The sequence below is a fragment of the Balaenoptera borealis genome (genome assembly GCF_965194805.1).
Source record: "Balaenoptera borealis genome assembly, chromosome: 3".
Classification (NCBI taxonomy): Eukaryota; Metazoa; Chordata; class Mammalia; order Artiodactyla; family Balaenopteridae; genus Balaenoptera; species Balaenoptera borealis.
Genome location: NC_138866.1, coordinates 8109076 through 8132430, shown reverse-complemented (window position 1 = coordinate 8132430; position 23355 = coordinate 8109076). Strand labels below are relative to the sequence as shown.

The 23355-nt window shown below is 38.2% G+C and overlaps 1 protein-coding gene across 5 annotated transcripts in view; it reads right to left on the bottom strand.

The window, feature by feature from the left end:
* The window catches only part of ATG2B (autophagy related 2B), a 67856-nt gene that overhangs the window by 5743 nt on the left and 38758 nt on the right, over positions 1–23355 (bottom strand). For 2 of the 5 annotated variants that reach the window (XM_082384437.1, XM_082384438.1), the window contains exons 24-40: positions 22756–22862; positions 22501–22593; positions 21209–21279; positions 20735–20811; positions 20285–20488; positions 18567–18708; positions 16110–16312; positions 15146–15372; positions 13843–13951; positions 12703–12897; positions 11790–11891; positions 6777–6855; positions 5448–5655; positions 2813–2882; positions 2126–2208; positions 1017–1138; positions 620–774 (exon numbers count right to left, since the gene is read on the bottom strand). In XM_082384437.1, the coding sequence (XP_082240563.1) occupies positions 620–774; positions 1017–1138; positions 2126–2208; positions 2813–2882; positions 5448–5655; positions 6777–6855; positions 11790–11891; positions 12703–12897; positions 13843–13951; positions 15146–15372; positions 16110–16312; positions 18567–18708; positions 20285–20488; positions 20735–20811; positions 21209–21279; positions 22501–22593; positions 22756–22862 (2247 nt within the window). Of the gene's footprint in view, positions 1–619; positions 861–1016; positions 1139–2125; positions 2209–2812; positions 2883–5447; positions 5656–6776; positions 6856–11789; positions 11892–12702; positions 12898–13842; positions 13952–15145; positions 15373–16109; positions 16313–18566; positions 18709–20284; positions 20489–20734; positions 20812–21208; positions 21280–22500; positions 22594–22755; positions 22863–23355 lie in introns of those variants that run through there. The other 3 variants (XM_082384439.1, XM_082384440.1, XR_014242407.1) reach the window with 3 other exon arrangements.

Here is a 23355-nt window from a genome sequence, read left to right as displayed (position 1 = left end):
AGTGCACTTCGTACGGGGCGAGAGGAAGAGCAGAGGGACGCAGGCACCCTCAGACCGGCTCTTCTGCAGCACGTGAATGCTTGACAGCAAGAACGTATCACTTTTATAACAAGAACGTTAAAGTGTACATTAATAACTCATATCTGGATTGAGCTGAATTTTTCGGCCCCTCCTCTGCCTTCTGAGAACACTCTCCGTGTTACCAGGCTAGCCAAGAATGCATGGTCTGTGAACAACTGGATACGGCCAAACGGAGCTTAATACTTAACATAACAAACCTTAATACGACTAGTATCAGATCTCTAATGCCTGCTTTACATTCAGCTATGATCTTTTCATATAAATGTGGTGAAATAAATCCTTGGCTAACTTAATAGTTATAATTTACCTGAAAGAGGCAAACAAATTTGACACTGTAGCCCACTGCTTTATTATTTAACTACTTATTTAACACTGGACAGCTAATCAAAAAAAAAAAGTTAATGATATGAAATCATTGCAAATAAAATATTCTCACTCTTTTATATACTTTCACAGCACATTCTGAGAACAGAATAACCGAACTGCTTACAACAGCCCTTCCTCGTTGTATAGATCAAGCTAGTCTTTGAAAAGATACCTGTATGGTTTGAACCATTCTGTTCGTGAGTTCTAGAGCAGCCATCGCTGTCGAGGTGCCAAAGGAGGCAGCGCCTCTCTGAAACCCTCTGACGATGCGGCCGCCCTTCCGGTACTGCTCAACTGGCAACCAGACCAAGTCCTTCAGGCCTTGCACTAGAACAGCAGCCAACACACAGAAATCAAGAGGCGTGCTGGAGCTTAGATCTCTGCTATCATTCCAACCCTCGGGTTTTTAACTCCTAAAACGGGAGGCAAAATTTTGTACAACTAACATGTAGGTTTTTCTAGAAAGATGATCCTCACGTAGATTCTCAAAGGCATCCATAACCCCAAAAGAGTTAAGAATCACTGATCAGGCAAAATAAATTATCTTCTAATTAAAAAAGAACACTCACCTAATTGCACTAGTGAATGCATAGGCCCAACGCCTCCCAGAATTCCTGGCAGCTGGTTCTTCTTAATGTCAGTAAGCCATTCAGTGATTGCATATGAGAATAATTTGTCAACACCTAGCAAACTAGAGTAAATGACTGTAAGTATATAGGAAGGAAAATGAAATTTATAGGTTTAGACAAGTTTGGGGATGTTTTTTTTTACTTAAGACAAAAAAAGAGGGCTTCCCTGGTGGCACAGTGGTTAAGAATCCGCCTGCCAATGCAAGGGTCACGGGTTCCAGCCCTGGTCCGGGAAGATCCCACATGCCGTGGAGCAATGAAGCCCACACGCCACAACTACTGACCCTCCGCTCTAGAGCCCGTGAGTCACAACTACTGAAGCCCGTGCGCCTAGAGCCCGTGCTCCTCAACAAGAGAAGCCACCGCAATGAGAAGCCCGCGCACCGCAACGAAGAGTAGCCCCCGCACACCGCAGCTAAAGAAAGCCCGTGTGCAGCAACAAAGACCCAACGCAGCCAAAAATAAATAAATAGATAAATAAATAAGTTTATTTAAAAAAAAGACAAAAAAGAAAATGTACAAATAATAAAGACAAAATTTTACAGATTTTCAATTTAAGTATATCCATACATCTATGTATACACATACATTTAACCCAACTCTAATGCTAATAATTTCTATATAAGGCTTAGGTAGTATATATAAGTGTGCTTTTCCACTGTTCTAACTTCTTCAACATCTAAAGCTCTGGCATAGGGTTAACTCAGTGTCTATAAATTGCCAGACAGTTCTTAGCTACTAAGAACCATTACCTTGTGAATTTCCAGTCTTTTCACTAAATAGGCTAATTTACAACTTTGGGAAATTATTTTAAAAAATCCTAACTATAGCTGTTTTTTGAAAAATACTACTCTCTTCAAACTACTTCTATTCTCTCAGAATAAAAATTAGCCCCTAGCCAGTAAAAATCCTCTAAAAATGAGCTCTCTGCAAACAACACTGTAAAATAATTAAATTAGGTACGCTAGCTAAGAAAACTCAATTTTTAGTTTGTTGTAAACTAACTTTAGTAACTACATCTTAAAGTCTCATGTAATAAATCAACTTACCCATGCCGATAGAAAAGCCTCTTCAGCTTTAGTTCAGAGCAGTTTAACTGGGCCAGACCAATCAAAATCCCAGCTAATGTACCCTTTAAAATTAAAAAAAAAAAAAAAAAAATCACTATTAAAGGTAAAACCCCAAAAAACTTAACAGCAAAAAAGTACATGTATTTTATATGACCCAATTTATATCAAATTTTACTCATGGGTTCTTAAGTAAAATTACACTTAATTTACTTTAAAAACAGAATTAGGGGCTTCCCTGGTGGTGCAGTGGTTGAGAGTCTGCCTGCCAATGCAGCGGACACGGGTTCGAGCCCTGGTCTGGGAAGATCCCACATGCCGTGGAGCAACTGGGCCCGTGAGCCACAACTGCTGAGCCTGCGCGTCTGGAGCCTGTGCTCCCAACAAGAGAGGCCACGATAGTGAGAGGCCTGCGCACCGCGATGAAGAGTGGCCCCCGCTCACCACAACTAGAGAAAGCCCTCGCACAGAAACGAAGACCCAACACAGCCAAAAATAAATAAATAAGTAAATTTAAAAACAAAAAAAAAAAACAGAATTAAATTTTAAAATCTTGCACTGCATTTCAAATATACAAGCTATAATGGAAAAAAGTTGTTAAAAAATTGAGTCCACTAGAAAAACAAATGAGATAATTTTGTAGAGTATATTTGTGCAAAGTTTACAGACCTGATCCATTGATACGTGTTTGCCATGATAATCAAGTCGAATAGGAACTTCTGATGTGAACCTAAATTCTCTGAAGATAAATAAAGGAGGGGAGTTATTTATGTTCAAAATTACTAAGAGCTGAAATTAGATATAAATGAATTTGTTCAACTGGAGAATAAAAACAAAACCACAAAATAAATAATGTGAATATATTAACGCCTAAATAAAAGAGAATGTCTTTTAGCTCTACCTTTTCTTAACGCAATGTAACAACTAAACAGATGTTAATCATCTTATAAATCTTATTTATTTCATTATATATTAAATTTCTCACAAAAACCTTTTCCTGGTTTACTAAACAATGTTTATCTTAGGAAAATTTATTCTGGCACATATTCAATTCATACAGAGAACGAACTAATAAAAACAACTTTCAAGATTAAGTCAAATAACATAATCATTACCAAAAAGTAAAAAAGGGCTAAGGTATTCATTTTAGCTCTGTGATAAAGCAGAAAGATCCAGAAGACCTAGACATGAACCCTAGTTTTATCAGTTACATGGGATGCAGTCGAGGCAAGTAACTTAAACTCTCTGAGCCTAAACGTCTTCATCAGTAAATTTTTAAATGCCATCTACATTGGTGAATTTTAGTGGACAGTCATGAAATTAACGCTTGCAAATAGGATACTGACACATAAATATTGGGAATTCTGAATGAAATTATAATTATACATTGATGGTACACATCAAACAAAAGCAGCTGGCTTCCAAAAGTTGGACTGTAAATTGGAAGCTGAAACACATTTTTACTACAGAATTAATGGTGGTGGTTATATACTAAGTCATCCCAAGTCATCCTACAAAAGTCCATTTAACCTACAGTAAAATGGAAATGCTGTATTTATATCAATCAGTACAGGAAGTCTGGGATCCCAAGTCATCCCTCATCTTCCGAACACTCATCTGCACTGGGTTCTCTGGGCGACAGCCCCTCGACACCTGCCTCCTCCATTCTCACTCTTTCCTCCATGGCATGTACGCCTGCCTCCTCCATTCTCACTCTTTCCTCCATGGCATGTACGTAATAGGCCAAATCATATATTTTTTATTATCTATAAGCTCAATTAAATAGGGATTTTTCTCTACTTTGTTCACCTAGAACAAAATCTGACATATTTATAATAAATGTTCAATAAATATCTGTGGGATGAATAAATGTCTGCAGGAGAGGGGACTATTATGCTATTACTTGGAAAACGCACTGGATTTGGGATTCAGAAGACCTCTGTTCTAGTCCTGGCTTGGCCACTAACTAACTGTGTGGCCTTGAGCAAGTCATAAGTCATCTCTTCTCTCTGTGCATTAACTTCTTCATCTGTAAAGTGAGTAATTTGAACTATATCACCAAGTACCACCCCAGGGTCCTAGATACACTAGGAGCTTTTGAGAGTAGAAACAGAAATCCACAAGCTATTTTAAGTAGTCTAAATGGAAAAAAACAAATATTTACCTACGTAAGTGAGGTTACACACACAGTCTGACTAAAGAGTGTCAAATTTCCGTGCTCAGGCCAGAATTATAACAATTCAATTTCTTTTATACTGATTATCCAGTGTTCACAAAAACCAAATTGGCAGCTTATATGAAATGAGAATTCAAATTATTACTTAAGATACACAATGCTTTTGGTAGAAAAAAAATTTTAAATTAAAAAAGAAATGTAGGAAAATAATAAAAGAGATTCTTCTTTTATGGTAGAAAAGTTTAGAACCACCAGAGATCCTCTCTCCCAGGATCTTACCAGTTCTCACATTCTATTTTCTAACTATTTTCATCAATATATAAGATATTTAAAACATGAAAACACTTTAAAACAGTTATACTGCCTACTTTGGGCCATATTCTAAACTCAGAACTTAGAAAGACAGAACTTGGGGACCACTGATGTCAACAAGAGAGGACTATAGAAAACCAGGGAAAGGAGCTAACTGTCCCTCACAACACAGGTGGTTTCGATCTTCAACCTCTCTCCTTCCAATAGAGCCAAGGCTCCATCCCTACCATCAAGGGCTGGGAAAGAAAGAAGATGGGAAGAATGAATGGATCTGGAAACGAGGATAAACTCCAATGTACAACCAGCTAGTTTTTGGCTGTAGTCAACAGGGACATGGGTTTCCTGATGATTCCAACCCAGCCAGTTAGCGGCGGGTCAGGAAGGACACAACAGTGACAGAGAAGGGCAGAGAAAGCAGACAGAAAATCCCCATAAGGGAAAAGGGAGGAATGCTGAAGGTGAGGTGTGTGAGGGAAAAGGACAGCATCACGTTCAAGGACACACAAACAGGCCATAATAAGTGACTGGAAAGCGAGGGACAGGTGGAGGAAAAAAGAAGGAAGAATCTAAAGGGAAGAGAAATTCCTGCTACACAATCAATCGGAGGATGAATCCTGAGCCAGGGTTATGAGAGTAACCCTGGAAATGAGAGGTGCGAGTAGGTGGGGCCCACATATAAATAAATACACCGGGTGAGTATTTGCCAGTGCACAGAAACGCTGATGCGACCTCATGATTTCTGGCACACAAACACATTATAGAACAACCTTCATACTCTAAAATAACTTCATTTGTTATCAAAATTAAATGATTTACCTAAAAAACACAGGCTGATCACTAAACGACGCTTCTTCAGCAGAGAAGTCCTTCTCTTCTTCCCCATTGACCACTTGCACTGAATTGGCACTGCCATTTGGGGAAGGCTGCTTTGGCCCAGGGAAAGAAATAAGTAGATTTGGCTCCTTTGAGGTGCTTAAATGCCTTGGCAAACTGCAGGTGACATCAGCTCCAGGAGACTTTTTAACTGAAAGTGCACATTTGAAAAATGAGGTATACTTCTTTAAAGCAACAATTTAAATCAATCTACACTTAACTTGTTTTGCTACATTTCATTTAATAAATACAACTACTGCTAGAGAAATCTTTCACCTTTTAAATTATTACAGTAGTCCCTTCTTATCTTCAGTTTCACTTTCCAAGATCAACTGCGGTCCAAAAATATGAAATGGAAAATTCCAGAAATAAACAATTCCTAAGTTTTAAACTGCACACCATTCTGAGTAGCATGATGAAATCTTGCATCGTCATACTCTATCCCACCGGAATGTGAGTCATCCCTTTGTCCAGCATATCCCACCAGTGAGTCACTGAGTGGCCGTCTCAGTTATCAGGTCGACTGTTCGGGTATTGCAGTGTTTGTGTTAAGTAACCCTTATTTTATTAATAATGGCCCCAAAGTACAAGAACAGCGATGTTGGCAATTCGGATACACCAAAGAGAAGCCGCAGCATGCTTCCTCTAAGTGAAAAGGTGAAAGCTCTTGACTTAATAAGGAAAAAAAAAAATTGTATGCTCAGGCCGCTAAGATCTACAGTAAGAACAAATCTGTAAAATTGTGATGAAGGAAAAAGAAATTCGCGCTCATTTTGCTGTCGTACCTCAAAGGTTACAGCCACAGTGCATGATACGTGCTTAGTTAAGATGCAAAAGGCATTAAATTTGTACAAGATATTTTGAGAGAGAGAAAGATCATGCTCACCTAACTTTTATTACAGTATATTGTTATAATTGTTTTATTTTATTACTAGTTACTGTTGTTAATCTCTTACTGCGCCTAATTTGTAAATTAAACTTTATCATAGGCATGTATGTATAGAAAGAAAAAACTTAGTATATTTAGGGTTTGGTACTATCTGCAGTTTCAGGCAGCCACTCGGGGTCTTGGAAGGTACTTCTGGAGGATAAGGGGGGACTCCTGTACTTTTACATAAACTACATTTGTACAACTTAACAAAAATGAGCACAGAACACATTTATATAAATGAGAATAAAGATTTGTAAGTACATTCTCAAAAAGGCCTCATAACAATCAAAATCAATCCAAGCACTTGTTATAGACTTTTTCAAACTCTACATATTTAATACCTTCTGGATCTGGAGCCATGAGAAGCTCTACTTCTGTAGAAACACTTGTGAAGAAATCCTTCAGGAAGAACAAGGCATCCTAAAATTGACAGATGTAATTATAACTAAAAGGGTTCTAAAACTATGAAACGAAGTGTCTTGAAGTCTTGTATTTCACTCATTGTTCATATACAGCTATAATTTATTCAGTCCCTACTCTGTGTCATTGTTCCTATTCTCAATCTCTCCCTCTCTCTCACACATACACACACACACACACACACACACACACACACACACACTTCCTTGCTAATTCTCACAACTCTGAGAAAATTAATTTATAGATGCAGAAATTAAGACAGATAAGTTAGAAATTAAACTGCTATTTCTAAATCAAAGTACATTTTGGTTTTCTTAGAAATATAGTAGTCTCATTCTTTTGGCATTAGTTCTCACTCTGAATTTGTAGCGGTGATATTACTAAACAATAACAGCAGCTAGCATGTACTGGATACTCAGATGTGCCTTAAAAGTTCTTAATGTCTTATTTCTGCTTTTACCACTATGTTATATTGCCTTAAACATTTTCTTCATTAGACATGATATTCAAAATAAAAATTGAAAATAAATAAAATCACCCAGTCAGTGTGGTCTTTTCTGAAATTCTATGGTATGGACCGTTCTTGGTGATGTGTATGCAAGTCACATTTGCCCATTATTAGCAGCTTCATTAGGCCTTACTGAGACTGACAAATCCATTTTGGAGAATATGAAAATTAAATAGCTGAGCCTGTTCTTTCTTACTCTTCCCTCCCATTTTAAAAAACTTAAATTAATATAAAACATTAATATTGTACCAAACCGCAATGTGAAAGTGAAATACAGGGTCACAATAAGTGGTAGCACACCAAGTGCCTGACTGGCAATTCCAAAGGATCCGATCTAGTACTGATCACACTCGTCAGAAGTATAAATGATGGAAGTTAGAAAGGTATTTTTCTAGATAACATGGCATATGGGAGACTGAGGGCTAGGACTGAAGAACAAACAGGCAGTTTCAACAGTATTAGAAATATTCTGGTTCTGCAGTTGGGGAGTAAGTTCATGAACCGTTCATTATATTACTATGCTTTACACATACGTATTTAAGTATATATTTATATATTATTTACACTACATACATTTATTATAAATCACTATATATGTGTATATTTACATATATCAAATATTACACGTTGACAGTTAATAGTATATAAAATGTTATCCTTTGGCCACCAGATGGCGATATTTTAATGCTATGAATGTTTTGCCTCCAAAAAAAAACAAAGAGAAAATTCCAGGTATAAATGTGCTCTTATTTAAAAAACAAAAACAAAAAAGGGAAGACTAAAGAGACAGTGGTTTTTACACATTTTTACTACAAACAGACAAAGGGATACTAATCATCAGCTTTTCAAAATGTTCTCCAAATTTTTGATTTTGGTATTTATGCTGAACTCTTTACAGCTCAATGAGACAAACAACCTAACTCTAAAACTAGAAAGACACAGGGACTTCCCTGGTGGTGCAGTGGTTAAGAATCTGCCTGCCAATGCAGGGGACACGAGTTGATCCCTGGTCCGGGAAGATCCCACGTGCCACGGAGCAACTAAGCCAGTACGCCACAACTACTGAGCCTGCGCTCCAGAGCCCGCAAGCCACAAATGCTGAAGCCCGCGCGCCTAGAGCCCGTGCTCCGCAACAAGAGAAGCCACTGCAATGAGAAGCCCGCGCACGGCAACAAAGAGTAGCCCCCGCTCGCCGCAACTAGAAAGCCCACACGCAGCAACGAAGACCCAACAGAGCCAAAGATAAATAGATAAAAAATAAAATTTAAAAAAATCACTTAAAAAAAAAAAACTAGAAAGACACAGACACTTCAAAAAAGAAGATATACAAATGTCAAACAAGCTCACGAAAAGATGCTCAGCATCATTAGTCATCAGGGAAATCCAAATTAAAACCAAAATGAACACCAAGTAAGACAGCTAAAATTAAAAAGACAACACCAAGTTTGGTCAGAGCGTGAAGCAGCTGCTGCTCTCATCTGTTACTGATGGGAACCTACAGTGGTACAACCACTGTGGAAAACTATTCGGCAGCTTCTTATGATGGTAAACACACCACATCCACTCTATGACCCAGACATGCGGTTTATAATTACCCAAGAAAACTGAAAACTTATGTCCATAAAAGACTTGTACACAAATTTCATAGCAGCTTTATTCATTAAGAGCCAAAACAAGAAATATTTGTCAAGCTCAAACTGTACACCTAAAATCTCTGCATTTTATTATATGCAAATAATACTTCAATAAAATCAATTTTTAAACTTTAAAAAATATGGTTTATTATTTATGTTAAACCTTCACTCTAAAATAGTTATTTCTAGCTTTAAGGTCCTATGGTAAAGGATATTAACGGTGCGATATGACTTAAGGTGTTGAAAGAAATGCTTTCAATGTCATGCTCAGGTGATGCTGAAAAAAAATCACAAACATGCCAACTGGCACTACTTCATCATTTCCAGCCTCAGCCAAGCACCTGTCCCCCAACACTGCATCTCACAACCTGAATTAGGCTCTCAACGCCTTTATAAAAATTCATAATTTTACATTCCTTAAGACCCAGCTTGATTGTCACCTCCTCCAGAAAGCCTTTACTGCTCACCCCTCATCTTCCAAACTCCCAGCCCGGCTTAGGAGCCCTCTCCTGGTGGGACACATCTTTATGCCTATCTTCATCCCTGGGTGTTAAAGTCATTTGTCTTTTTGTCTCCCCACTAAACAGAGATCTCTGAGGATGGGATGTTTCTTCTTTGTATTCCCAGCATTCTACTTCAGACCTGGGACAAGGCTGGCATTCAGCAAATGATTTGGAATTAACATATCTTCCCTACACAGATTTCCAGGCAGTTCAATACTACAATGAACACCAGACCAGGAAATCCGGCCCCTTCAGATTTCGGATCTCAAATCGCCTAGTTACACAACCTCCATCATCTACTTAGCTCCCTACATGGCAATCACTCGATCTGCCTAGTGTCCTGCCTGCCCTACAGGTACGCTGCGCTTCGCAAGCAACTGCACCGAGTTTCAACAGCAATGCAGCTAGCTTCTTAGAAACAAGAGAAAACTACACGTTGCTTTCATACTTACTGTCTATGATCCAGTGAAGATAAAGTCAGAGATATGCTTGGTAAGAAAAATATTACTCAAAGCATTCTCATTCATCAACTGATATGTTTTCAAAAGAAAAACTAAAGAACACAAATATTTGGCTTTCTATTCAGATGACCATTTGGTATGGTATGTCAATCTTAGAAGACGCAAACTATAAAGGACTCTTTTGTATCATAATATTCCTAGTTAAGGCAAATATATTTGTAGCATGGCTTTGTTTCCCTCGATCCCATATCTTGGGGAATTATTTCCCATTCCTCCTCAGTTTAGTCATAACATTTATTTCCGTGATTGTTTTTGCTAAGGTTAATATTTCTCCATTTTAAAATCATATTGCTTTATAGTTCTACAGAAGAAATTAAGCTCAACATTAAAGAAAAGGTCTATTAAAGAAAACTGGGCTTGCTAAGTCTGGTAAAGTCATGCCATAAAGATAAATCTCACTCAAATTCTTGCTCACACTGGTGATTTTCACAGATCAAATTTCCCATAAATACTTCATCATATTCCTACTAGGCCAATACGGATAAATTAAATTAAAATATGGGTTTCAAAAGATATTCTTCTCATAATGAGAAAACATAAATCTAAAATACTCACTGGCAAGACTGACCCAGCTCAGAAGCTACAAATATTAACATAAAGTTGTGCTAAACTTCTGTGCTTCACGATACATTTTCTCTGAGATATGCCTATATTTTGTTTATAATATAAATATTACTATAGATTATTCCTGATACATCTATTACTTATTTAAATAATGAATCGACATTATTCAATGTTATTTAATCAAACAAATAATACCACCCCACACATACTCTACTTCCAAATCTGAGCTCACACCAATATATAAGGTATAAGGGGAGGGTTTTGTTATTTCAAAAGCAGATTATTATAAAAACTCCATTTATTTTCTGTAGTTGTTATATGCTTCAGTTAATAATAACAGCTAACACTTCTGATCATTAACAGTGTGTGCCAGGCACCAAGCTAAATGTTTTACATACACCAGTCTCCTTTAATCCTCATTTTTAACAAAATGACGCTACATGTACTATTACTTTTTCCATTTTATCAGTGAAGAAACTGAGGCTTGGGGAAATTAAGTCACCTACCAAAAGCCACACAGTTAGTAAAAGAGAACTGAGATTTAAGCCCAGGTCTGACTCTAAACCCACACTCTTCACTACACTGCACTACTACCAAGTATCACATCTTCATACACCGAACAAAGCTTGTAAAACACCAACTATGCTTTAAACAGCTCTCTGGGAAGGCAAAACCCAGGATCATTTGATGCGGTGCTTGCTAGAATATAGGAAAGTGGACTTCTTTACCTCTTTCCATAAATCTCTGCTTTGTTTGTGACCTGTTCAAGGGCCAATTTACTAATCTGTCATTGTGCCCAGGGCAGAAGGAATTCTCTTCCAGATGCTGTGATTACAATCCCCTATATCTTTCAATAGCATATATCGAGGAGTCCTTTCATCCTCTGAAAATACCTGTATATCTGCATTAGGAGTACGTATGTAAAGATCAGAGAACGTGAGAAGCAGGTATTAAGCGCTATGTCACGTAGACAGTGAGTAGGAAACTGGAGGACAAAATCTAATAACGTTTATTCACTAATAATTCAGATTCCAAACAGCTAATGAATTTGCCCTATTCTTTACCAGCAGAAGTCTGTTTTAATTACGCAACTTCCATAAAAATTAAATCATAATAAACATAATTCTACTAAATTAAATCTCTCATCCTGAATGTGGGATATATATTTAATCATAATTCCATGCATTATGCTTGTAATACAAACCTGGTCAATATTGAGGCGAAGTGGCATTAGTGACACTCTGAGGCAGCATTCCTGTGGTGACCTGCCAGACTCCGGGCGCACATGTAATGCTTTCACTGTCAGCTACAAGATGAGACAGACAAACACATTTTTTCCCTAGTGATAATATGACCTTGTTTTCATTAAAAAAAGAAAAGCAAAAACGAGGAAAAAAAATCCTATATCTAGTCCCTATATCAGAACAAAAAGTGGAACTGTTTACCCTCTTTCCTTAGAATCCTGAATCTAACTTTTTTGGGTCACACACTCTTTCAAGAATCTGATGAAAGATATGAATTCTCTTTAGAGGAAAAAACGCAAATGATAATGTTGTACTCGCACTCTCAAAGAAGTCTGCTAAGCCCCAGAAGCTAATCCATAGACCCATATTCCAAAGACAACTTCTATGACGTTTTCTTCTGGAAGTCCTGAGCTGATCATTTCTATTCTAATAACATTTAAAAGTTAGAAATGTGGAATACTGCCAACAATTTCGTTTAAATATTTTGTGTTAAGTGTTTTGTTTTTTTGGCCATGCCATGTGGCTTGTGGGATCTTAGCTCCCCGACCAGGGATCGAACCAGGGCCCTCGGCAGTGAGAGTCCTAACCACTGGACCGCCAGGGAATTCCTTGTGTAAGTGTTTTGTGTAGATCACTATGGACTTCTGGTTTTCCTCAGGTATTGATATATTGGCAATTATAGAAACAACATGCAAGATAATTTTTAAAACAAAACTTTAAGCCGCGTATTTAAAAGGGATTTTCATATAAAAATGAGGGAAAAAAATCCCATAATTTTCCCTAATCTAAAATAAATCTTCTGCAGTTAGATAAAATAAAAATACTTTTCTGAAATTAATACAACAACAAAATATATGAAGTTTTAAATCTTACCATGTTGGAATGAGCTTTTCGAGGCATTTCTTTACTGCAATACAGGTACAAAAACTTATTCATTTGTGATGTTGCCAGACGATCTCGAATTTCAAGATCCTGCACGATGAACACCTGCCGGGAGACCGGGTGCTCCAAGAGGCTAGACTCGCATTCTGGTTTGCATGGGGGGTAAACCTCGTGCTGAAACTTCACCTTTACAGAAGAGAAAGAACACAGAACAACCTCTACATTTTATTTAAATCAGATTTTCTCTTTAAAATGTAAAACATCACTCATTTTCTTTGAATTCTCAGCTTTTGATTCCACTTTCAGAGAACAGCATAACATTCCTACGTTTGTTCATGTATTTATTTATTAATCCACGTGTACAGGACCATACAAGGAAAAGCCTGACTGACATTTCTTATTTGACTTTGGTAAAATCCCTATCCTTTTCAAGCAAAACGCTCAACAGGCATAAGTCATAAAATTATTATCTTGCATACCTATGAAACTGCTTGGAGGCAAGGTTCAAGTTCCAAAAGGGCGCAAGGATACAATTAAGTATATGGAGCTGTCATCACTACACTATTTCTATGCTAAGCACCCTAATATTCGACCCTTGGCACAATCCCAGACAAGCTGACAGAATTAACTGCATCAGTGGCACTGGCAGCCTGGGCTGCTGGTCTCTAGATGCTCACAAAGGACCTGAGACCTGCGTGCTATCCAATGGCAGGCCTTCCCAGAGACATACTCCAGCACAGTGGTTCCCCAAGCGCGGTCCTGGGTAAAGTGGTATCACAATCACCTGGGAACTCATTAAAAATGCAAATTCATGGGCCCTACCTCAGACCTACTGAATCAAAAACTCTGGGGCCCAGCAACCTGTGTTTTAACAAGCCCTCAAGGGGATTCTGATGCTTGTTCAACTCTGAGAGACACTGATCTAGGGGTAGCCCGGGAAAACAAAAACAAAAACCCTGAATTTTCTCAGAATATTTGAGAAAGAAAAAGAGGCAAGAGTTTTTATACAAGACCCCTGCACTTTTCCACTTACGCCCCAAGACCACATGGGGGAGGGGACAGGGAGTAACCAAAGAACGCCCACTAATGCTCCCACTTCGGTGGATTTTTCCTTTCAAAATGTCACATTACCTTGCTTAACTGTATTTCCATTAAAAAGTCATGGTTTCTTCCTTTTCCCCCACATACCACATTACGTCCATGTCTTGCAGGTGTGTGAGAAGGTGAGCTGTGGGGACTACTATAAATGAAAAATAAAACCTTTTGTTAAAGGAATAGTCGGAGAAAGGCAATGAATGACACTAGAAAAAATAACAGGATGAAGAAAGGAAATAAGATTACAGAACTAGCAAAACACTGCCACAAATTGTATTGCTATAAATCAAAACCGCATCTTTTATCCCTTGGAGACACTGAGAACATAAATGTTATTACTGCCGTTACAGCAATCATCTACTTGCTAAATATTTAAAACTACAGAAAACGTTAACTATGATGCTGGTGTGCATATCACAAGATAAGACTTAGAAATGAGACCTCCCTGTAAGTTCCTTATTACTTCAGAAACCCCTGAGAGTCAGAGGACAAGTCCTAGAAATTCCAATTAACACGGAAAAGAATTATAGTAAAGTTGTAAGTTTTTTTAAAAGCACTTTTAAATAGAAAAAGTCATTACCATGCTGTGCCAAAGGCTCCCACCCCGTGAAGCCTCTCCTGACCCTCCCCACCCCGCTGAGAGTGTCTGCCCTTAGTCCCTGCCTCGTCTTTCCACCCAGTTCCCTTCTAGAACCACGGAATAACGCTCTCACTAACAGGTACTTCAGCAGCGTCCACTCTGTGCTGGGCACCCCGCTGGGTGCTAGAGAATCAGGGGCACGCATGGTCCCCACCTCCTGACGCACACACTTCACTTCGTTGCCCTCATTGGCTCGTGTAACTCTCTCTCCCTTCTGAACTTAGGACAGGGTCTGGGTCGTATTCATTTTAATGAATGTGCCTCTAACACAGGCTCTGGCACATGGTAGGTACCCGAAAAATTTTGCTGAATGGAAATGGCTTAAGTCATCGTATTTTAGGAAAAAAATACAAAGAATGCAAACAAGTTTTCAAATGCAAAACTTTAACATTAAAAGAGTAACATTTAAATTACAGTTTTTAATATTGCTTATTAATAATTCTTAAAAGGATAAATTCTTTGTATTTTTAGTGAAAAGAATATATTGGCCTGGTGGTCCAGTGGTTAAGAATCCGCCTTGCAACACAGGGGACGCGGGTTCGATCCCTGGTCGGGGAACTAAGATCCCACATGCTGCGGGGCAACCAAGCCCTCGCGCCACAACTACTGAGCCCATGTGCCACAACTAGAGAAGCCCATGCGCCGCAACAAAGAGAGTATATTGGTCTGCCAAATAAACTTATGTAGAAATTAACTTACATATAACTTTTAGCTGGAGAAGCAGGAGGGGCTGTTCCAAAATCTTTTCCTCCAAAAAGATGCCAAACAAGAGAGACTTCTTTAACCAGGTACCGAATTACAGGAATAGGAAAGTGTAAAGGGGCTTTGCTCGTATCTGTCTTCTTAACAGGCAGACTAAAATAATTATCTCTTATCACAATCGCATCATCAACCATTATTTTTACAACTGGTTCTTCTTCCTTCTCCTAAGACAAAGGAACAGGTAACACATACTCTCTTATTTAAGTAGAAACCAATGATTATGGTGCGCATCTCAAGGGGATTTCTTGATTCTGCATTCTTTCTAATAATTTCAGTATATAAAGTGGAATAATAAATACTGACGATAATCATCACATAAGATACTCTGCTTAATTAACAATAAAATGAACTCTCCCTTCTATGTGAATCACTCCATAAGAATTTTTTATAGTCTACGATCTGGCTTTTACTACTTGTTTGACAATAAAAAGGTACAGATTCAATGCTTGACCATTTTGTTTAGTGAACTGTGGATTCATTAAATCCAGACCATGCTTTTTCAATGTGAGCATGATTCTAAAAAGGAAATTACATACATTAACCAAGCATTAGCCTTCTCACAAATCACATCTTATCGTTCCCAATTCTTGTGTTAACAACTCTGTACAGAACTCCTTTCTGCCATTTAATTTCACAACCCTGAAGAGGTATCTTACTACGTACTTCCTCTGCAGTTCAATAAACAACGCAGGGGATTTTGCAAGTAGAGAGTCTCTGAGAGATGTTCATAAAAAGAGTAAAGTATAACAAACATTTACAAAGTCTCAAGAGTAAATTACAAAAGGAAGTAATTCTGAACTGTAAAGAGTTAACAAAACCTAAAGAATCTTTTCAGGTGCCCTTTGGTCAATTCAATTTACAACATTATTTTAAGACATTAATTATATCATCAATTTATTACCTGAATGGTTGCTCTTGGTGCAAAAAGAATGCAAAAGTCGTCATTTTCTGTGGGCACGCCTGTCACCGCATCGCTCATCAAGTGGTGTGTGAATGAGGTGTAAGTGGGCCCAGTCTCCTGGGACACGTTTCCACTCTCATCAGGAAACAGGAAGAGGTCTGAACAACACGGCTCCTGAATTTGAGATTTTTCATCCAAAACACCTAGGTGAAAAGATTACAACATTCAATTTTGGCATATTTTAAACATCAACAACAATAACATTTATTAAGCATTTTAGGACTTCCCTCGTGGCGCAGTGGTAAAAATCCGCCTACCAATGCAGGGGACACAGGTTCAATCCGTGGTCTGGGAAGATCCCACATGGCATGGAGCAACTAAGCCTGTGCGCCACAACTACTGAGTCCCTGCACTGCAACTACTGAAGCCCGTGCACACTAGGGCCCACGTGCCACAACTACTGAGCCCACGTGCTGCAACTACTGAGCCCATGTGCTGCAACCAAGGAAGCCTGTGCACCTAGAGCCCGTGCTTCACAATAAGAGAAGCCACTGCAATGAGAAGCCTGTGCACCGCAGCAAAGAGTAGCCTCCGCTCGCCGCAACCAGAGAAAGCCTGCACGCAGCAACAAAGACCCAACGCAGCCAAAAATTTTTAAAAAACAGTATCTCGCTTATTTCTCACAATAACCTTCTGACTACTAATAAAAAGACTAGTAAGTATGAAGTTTTCTAAGAAACAGTAAATGATGGACTCATAAAGTTACAGACAGTCTCCTCTTAGTTATTTTGTGTCAGAGAAGTTCAGGAATTCAACAGCAGCTAGTTAGTGGGGACTGGAGTTCCATTTTAGCCAGAATTTCATACTGACAATTATGTGCTGTAGGTGGAGTTCTGGAAGAAACTCCTTGGACAATATAGCAAGGGGAGGGGAAACAGTTACATCTAGCAGCGTCTCACCTAAAACTATAGGAAGTCTCTGCTCAGGGAAAGGGTGGGGGAAACAGTTGCCAAGCATGTCTTAGGCCAGGGAATGATTCCAAGCAATAAAAAGACTCCTTGGGGGCGCTGGATACCCAAATGGGACACCTGTTCTCAGGTAGCTCTCACAATATGAAGTTCACAAAAGGCTGCATGTGTGCAAAAATCTGTATGTGAACATATATTTTTTATACATTTATATTATATATTAGATTCACTAATTCTTTTCTTTTTTTTTTTTTTTTTTGTGGCCGCACTGCATAGTATGTGGGATCTTAGTTCCCCCGACCAGGGATCAAACCCATGCCCCCTGCGCTGGAAGCATGGAGTCCTAACCACTGGACTGCCAGGGAATTCCATAGATTCACTAATTCTTTCTCCATTCATTCATTCAAACCAAACCCTGTGATATGAACTAAGAACACTAAGATGAGTACGGCGACATCTTAGCCTCGGAAAGCTCACAGACTAGACTTTAAATTCTCCTACGGCAGCACTTTGAACCCACTCATCCTTGTAAGTGCTCAGTGTCCAGTACAGGGTCTTGTGTGTGGAAGCTGCTCGGTAAATATTCATTAAACATTCTTTCCCACATGAGGAGGTCAGCTGCTGACATTATTACAAATAATGTTAGTACATAGGGAGCTAAAAGTTCCCATTTGCTTCCTTAGCTCTAATTTATTCTAAATTAGAATGAAAGCAACACTGAATGCTAAACTTCTATAACACTATGAAATAATTTTTAAAAATTAAGATCTCACAACATATAGAAATAGCTATGTTCAGCCAATTAGAAAAAAAATATATTTTTAGATAGATACTTCAAAATATTTAGATGCTTCCACTTGGCTTTAAAGCTCTCTGTCTGGTTCCTCCCTGCTTATCTAACATTACTGCCTAATTCTTTTCGACAAGAAGGGAACTTTTGTTCCAGTATTAATAGCCTGAGTTACTAGATCATTAAGGCTCATACACGCCTCTGGGTCTCTGCTGATGTTAGTGACCTTGCCAAGATTATCTTCTCTCTCCCCTCTACATGCCTAGGTCCTACACACTTTTTAAAAGTCAACTCATCTCATCTTCACTGAAGTCTAATGAAGGGATTCCAGATCCTTTCCAACCAGTGATTAGAGTGTACACTACATTCTGAAGTGTTTTCTTACATCACCTCTCGATGGTTCTAAGCACTAGCCTCAGTCTGGTTCAGTGCCAGTTTGCTGCACTAGACCATGAGCTACCAGGGAACATAAGCCTTGTCTTCCACTTTATCTGTCACCCCCCCCACAACACTCTGGCCAGTATTATTTATCTACTAAACATTCAATAAACACAAGCTGACTGACTAATAGATATCCACCAACACTCAGACCTGTCTTTTCTTTAGTGAGCTACTTATTGAGGACTTGTAAGAACACAAACAATGGCAGCCTCAACTACAGCATCACAGCTCCCAGGAAGAAGTCCTGGTCTGTCTCACCATTAGACTGTGGTTTTACAGACGCAGCGGCCTCTTGCGTGTCAATTTCCTCCATAGCGTCACTCATCAAATCTCGTAGTATTTGTTGATCTGCTTCAGGAAGTACTGGACCACGTGAGGATGACCGACCAGCGGAATCTACCTACAGCCAAAAACCCTAATTAAAATCAACTTGAAAATGCTCTAAAAAGCAAATTACTCAACGTTTATTTTGTCCTAGAAATATACTACATTTCACAAAAACACCAAAAACAGGAACACATCATTTTTCTATATTCTCTCAGCAGGTGTTACATTTTCATTTTAAGTCTTTAGTATCAGCATTTTCACCCCAACAACTACTGGCAAATAGAAATAAATGTGTTATCATCTCAAAGCCGGCACAGTGAACTGAATCTTGAAGAGGTAATACATTCGAAGAGATGGAAGGTGAAAAACAGTGCAGTGAAGCTGGGGGAGAGGGGGGGTCTCTCTGTAGAGAGTTTGATCTGCTCAAACCTGATGGCTGCCATGACCTTCACCCTCTGAGACAAAGCCACTGTAGGTAGAGCCTCATTTCTTGGAACAAATAGACACCTAAAGACAGTAGGGGGTATACATGAGAGGGGAAATCTACTAAAAGGTGATTTGTGGAGATCAATTCCAACACTGATGCTTAACCATGTTTGTTAGTGAATCGTGGATTCATTAAATCCAAACCATGCTTTTAAAATGTCAGCATGACTCTAAAATGGAAAGATCTCATTTGAAAGGGATAATTTAAAATAACTTTTAATAAACTGGAGAACAAAAGAGAAGAAACAGTAGAGACAGAGTATCATAAATCACTTTTATATCAGGGAGAATACAGCAGGAGCAAGGAAACAAAAACAGAAGCGTAACACAAATGAGGTGTAAGATCAGCGTGAACGAAAGATAATGCAAGGCCTGTCAGACCCTTACTGAAGGATCTATTGACCTAAGGGGACTGAGAATTCTGTTCACAGAAGAGGCCATGAAGAAGAATAAAAAGACTGAAAAAAAGTAAATGCTAAACAAACTGGACATTGTTCTATCTGGACATATGAGAGGGCAGAGAGGTGACAGCTGGGGGCATAAGAAAGCAATGAACTGGGAATCCAAATATCTGCATATTGTTGCTGTGTCTGCTACTAATTAGGGCAAATTACCTAAGTTCTCTGGGTCTTAACTTATTCATCTACTAAACAGAGATGATAATCTTTAACCTCTCAACTGCACTGGGTAAGAGGAAATCACGTATGAGAAAGTATACTGAAAACTGGATAGAACTGTAGATAACAAATATGAAAGATAATATCATATAAATAAGTCTTCTGGTAATAATACTAATTCCTGCCATCTACCTTCTCATAGCATTTTAACATACAACTTGCATATGACAGACTCTCACATGATAAATGTTTTCTTTCTTCCCTGAGGACATATGAAAATAACTTAAGTCTGGGAAAATGTATGTTGGTTGAGAAGATTAATGTTCTGAAACAGAGCATCAAACAGTAGAATGGTTTTCCAAAAAGGCCCATGGAATCACCTTTCTAGACCCCATCACCCTGAAAGTAAGAATAGATAGATGATTATTCAAAGTTTCCTTTCTACCCTATGACTGTCAAGAAGACCTCGCCGATGTACAGGTCACTCGCATGTCTGGAATGAGGTGGGGGTGAGTGAGTTCTAATGAATGAGGCTGGCAGCTGTACCTTCATCTTTCTTTGTGGGGCTCCGGGTTTCACGTCCGCCTTGTTAGCCGCATGTAAGTCCCCGTAGCTTGCAATGTACTGAATGAGATTCATTAATGCAGCACAAGAGTCCGAGCACGTTCTAATATGGACAACGTCACTCGAACAGTGTAATTCAAAGTGTGGCTCAGTCTGGACAGGACACGGAAAAAAGGATAAAAATGTCTACCAAAACAAGAGAAAAAAATGTTTGCATAGGTTTACATTAAATAAAATGTAATATGATAATTTGTCTTGCCATAGGAAACATGCATTTATAATAACTCAATCTTAACTTTAAAATATTTTGTCTATTTCTGACTAAAATTAGGTAAGTGGAAAAATAATTTTACAGTAAGTTCAGGTTGTTTTTAGTCTCTTCTATAAAACAAAGGACTTAAATAAAAGTATCCATTTATTTTAATAACTTACTTGCTCTCCATCAGAATCAGACTTCACTGCAGTTATGGTTAATTCCAAAAGCCCCATATCCATCACACGAACATAATCTAAAATTTTTTTAAGTAATTAATAAAATATCTGAGTATAACTTTCAAAAAATGCTTATCCAACAAACAGCTAATAAAACTAGCGTTTCTTTAAAATTCATGGCAGGTAGCACTACAAATACATATAATGTAATGGAAACATAGTTTCATCCTACAAAAATCCTACAGTTCACTTTTAGTTAGAAACAAAATCTGCCTTCTATTAAATAAACAAGAGTATATATAATTTGATGCATTTCACCAATGTTATTGATATTACAAACTGGTATTACAATATTCAGACTGACAAGATCCTTAGTTCACTGGCATCATTCTAGAGTTAAAATGCTTAAAAATATTCAGATGCAAAAAATAAAAGAGGATTCATCTATCCCAGATTTTGTTTTTTAACTCTTACCTCTATTCAGATTTATAGTGACAGTATTACACTTGTCAGACAGGTGTAAAGCAGCTTCATCCAAGATTATTCTGGGCCAAAAAAAGATAAAATCAAGATCTAAAAAACTAACCTTAGGGGCTTCCCTGGTGGCGCAGTGGTTGAGAGTCTGCCTGCCAATGCAGCGGACACGGGTTCGAGCCCTGGTCTGGGAGGATCCCACATGCCGTGGAGCAACTAGGCCCCTGAGCCACAACTACTGAGCCTGCGCGTCTGGAGCCTGTGCTCCGCAACAAGAGAGGCCACGACAGTGAGAGGCCCGCGCACCGCGATGAAGAGTGGCCCCTGCTTGCCGCAACTAGAGGAAGCCCTCGTACAGAAACAAAGACCCAACACAGCCAAAATAAATAAATAAATAATAATTAAAGGTGCTAATAATTTTAAAAAAAAAACAAAAAAAAAACTAACCTTGAATATATGGCTGCATGGTCACTGTATACTTAGCTGTACCATTCTTTCTGATATAAATATGATCAAAGTCATATGCAGTTTCTAACTTACAAATGTCGCCTAACATTTCTTTATTTTTTTAATATTTCTTTATTTTTTTATCTATCTTTGGCTGTGTTGGGTCTTAGTCGCGGCACATGGGATCTGCAAAACACGGGGTCTTTCGTTGCGGTGTGCGGGCTTCTCTCTAGTTGTGGTGCACAGGCTGCAGAGCGCGTGGGCTCAGTAGTTGCGGCATACGGACTCGCTAGCTGTGGTGGGCGCTTAGCTGCCCCGCAGCATGTGGGATCCTAGTTCCCTGACCAGGGATCGAACCCATGTCCCCTGCATTGGAAGGCGGATTCTTAACCACTGGACCACCAGGGAAGTCCCTAACATTTCTTTAAAACTCACTGTTTATGAGTACTAGAAACATTTAAATGGCATAAATGAGATTAAATCATCTGCTCAATCAATTTTAAATTTTCAGCAATTTTAACAGATGCCCAAATTCATAAGGTTTAAATTAGGAAAATAAAGTGTATCAGGTCTTACGGGAAGTTTACATATAAATGTTTTAAAAAGTTAACCAACAATCTCAAGAATTAATTTTCTCCCTAAAAATGAAATACAGTAATGAATTGAAGAGGTGGGACGAATCATCTGAGAAAGAAAAACTGAAAACTTGGATAAAGGAACATGACTAATAGTAAAAGAATGTTGCTTTTAACAAAGATTGAGACTTTAATCAAAGGGTTGAGATAAAGCTCTGCCAGTATGTTCTGAACAGCTGCATTTAGTAGACAGCGAGGTTTACACGGTACCTGAGAGTAGAAGATGATTTATCCAAGGCAACACTACTTGAAACGCTGAATGTTTCAACAGTAAGAAGAGATCGGATTGGCAAATAAAGAGGCCTATTACCACAAAGAAACAAGAGAACATTAGTCTGCTGCAAAAAGAGAAACTCCCTTTAAAGAGCATTTTGAACCTTAACTCTACTGAATTACGTATGTTTCTCACAACTTAGTACATATTTTAAAGACTAAAACTTTGTTGTGCTCCATTTATGAACTAACCTATAATCAAGTGCACAGCTCCAGAGATGAACATGAAAGGTCGTAAATGAAGTGGGAGGACTGTATCCCAGAACAGGTTCATCAGCAATATTCAAGAAGTATAAAATCTATAATCACAAAAATATAAAATGCCCTGTTTCAGAAAAAAAATTTTTGATATGATATCCTTAATACCAACATGAAATAAAACAGCTCACAAAAAAAACAACCATTTAGTGGAAAATCATAATGTTAAAAGAAAATCATCATTTGAAGGAATTCATTTCAAAAAGTATTTGCCAAACTAGAATTTGAAATGAAGAGGCCCATCGAACAATTGCAATGCTACAGAGATCTTGGAAAAATCATATTCTATGAAACTAACCAAGTATGTATAATATACTTTCAACATTACTTTGCTTGGAATTATTCTTTTGAAAAAAAACAAATTTTGCCAAAGACTGTTTAAAACTCTCCATCTGGTTTTCTATAAAACCCATTGTTGGGAGAAGTTCCTGTTCCTTAATTTATACCCAGATCAGTCTGAAAACCAGTCCTTCTCACCAACATCGACTTATATTTCTATCTAAATAAAAAAGTCAGGCTAAATCTCTCTCTTAC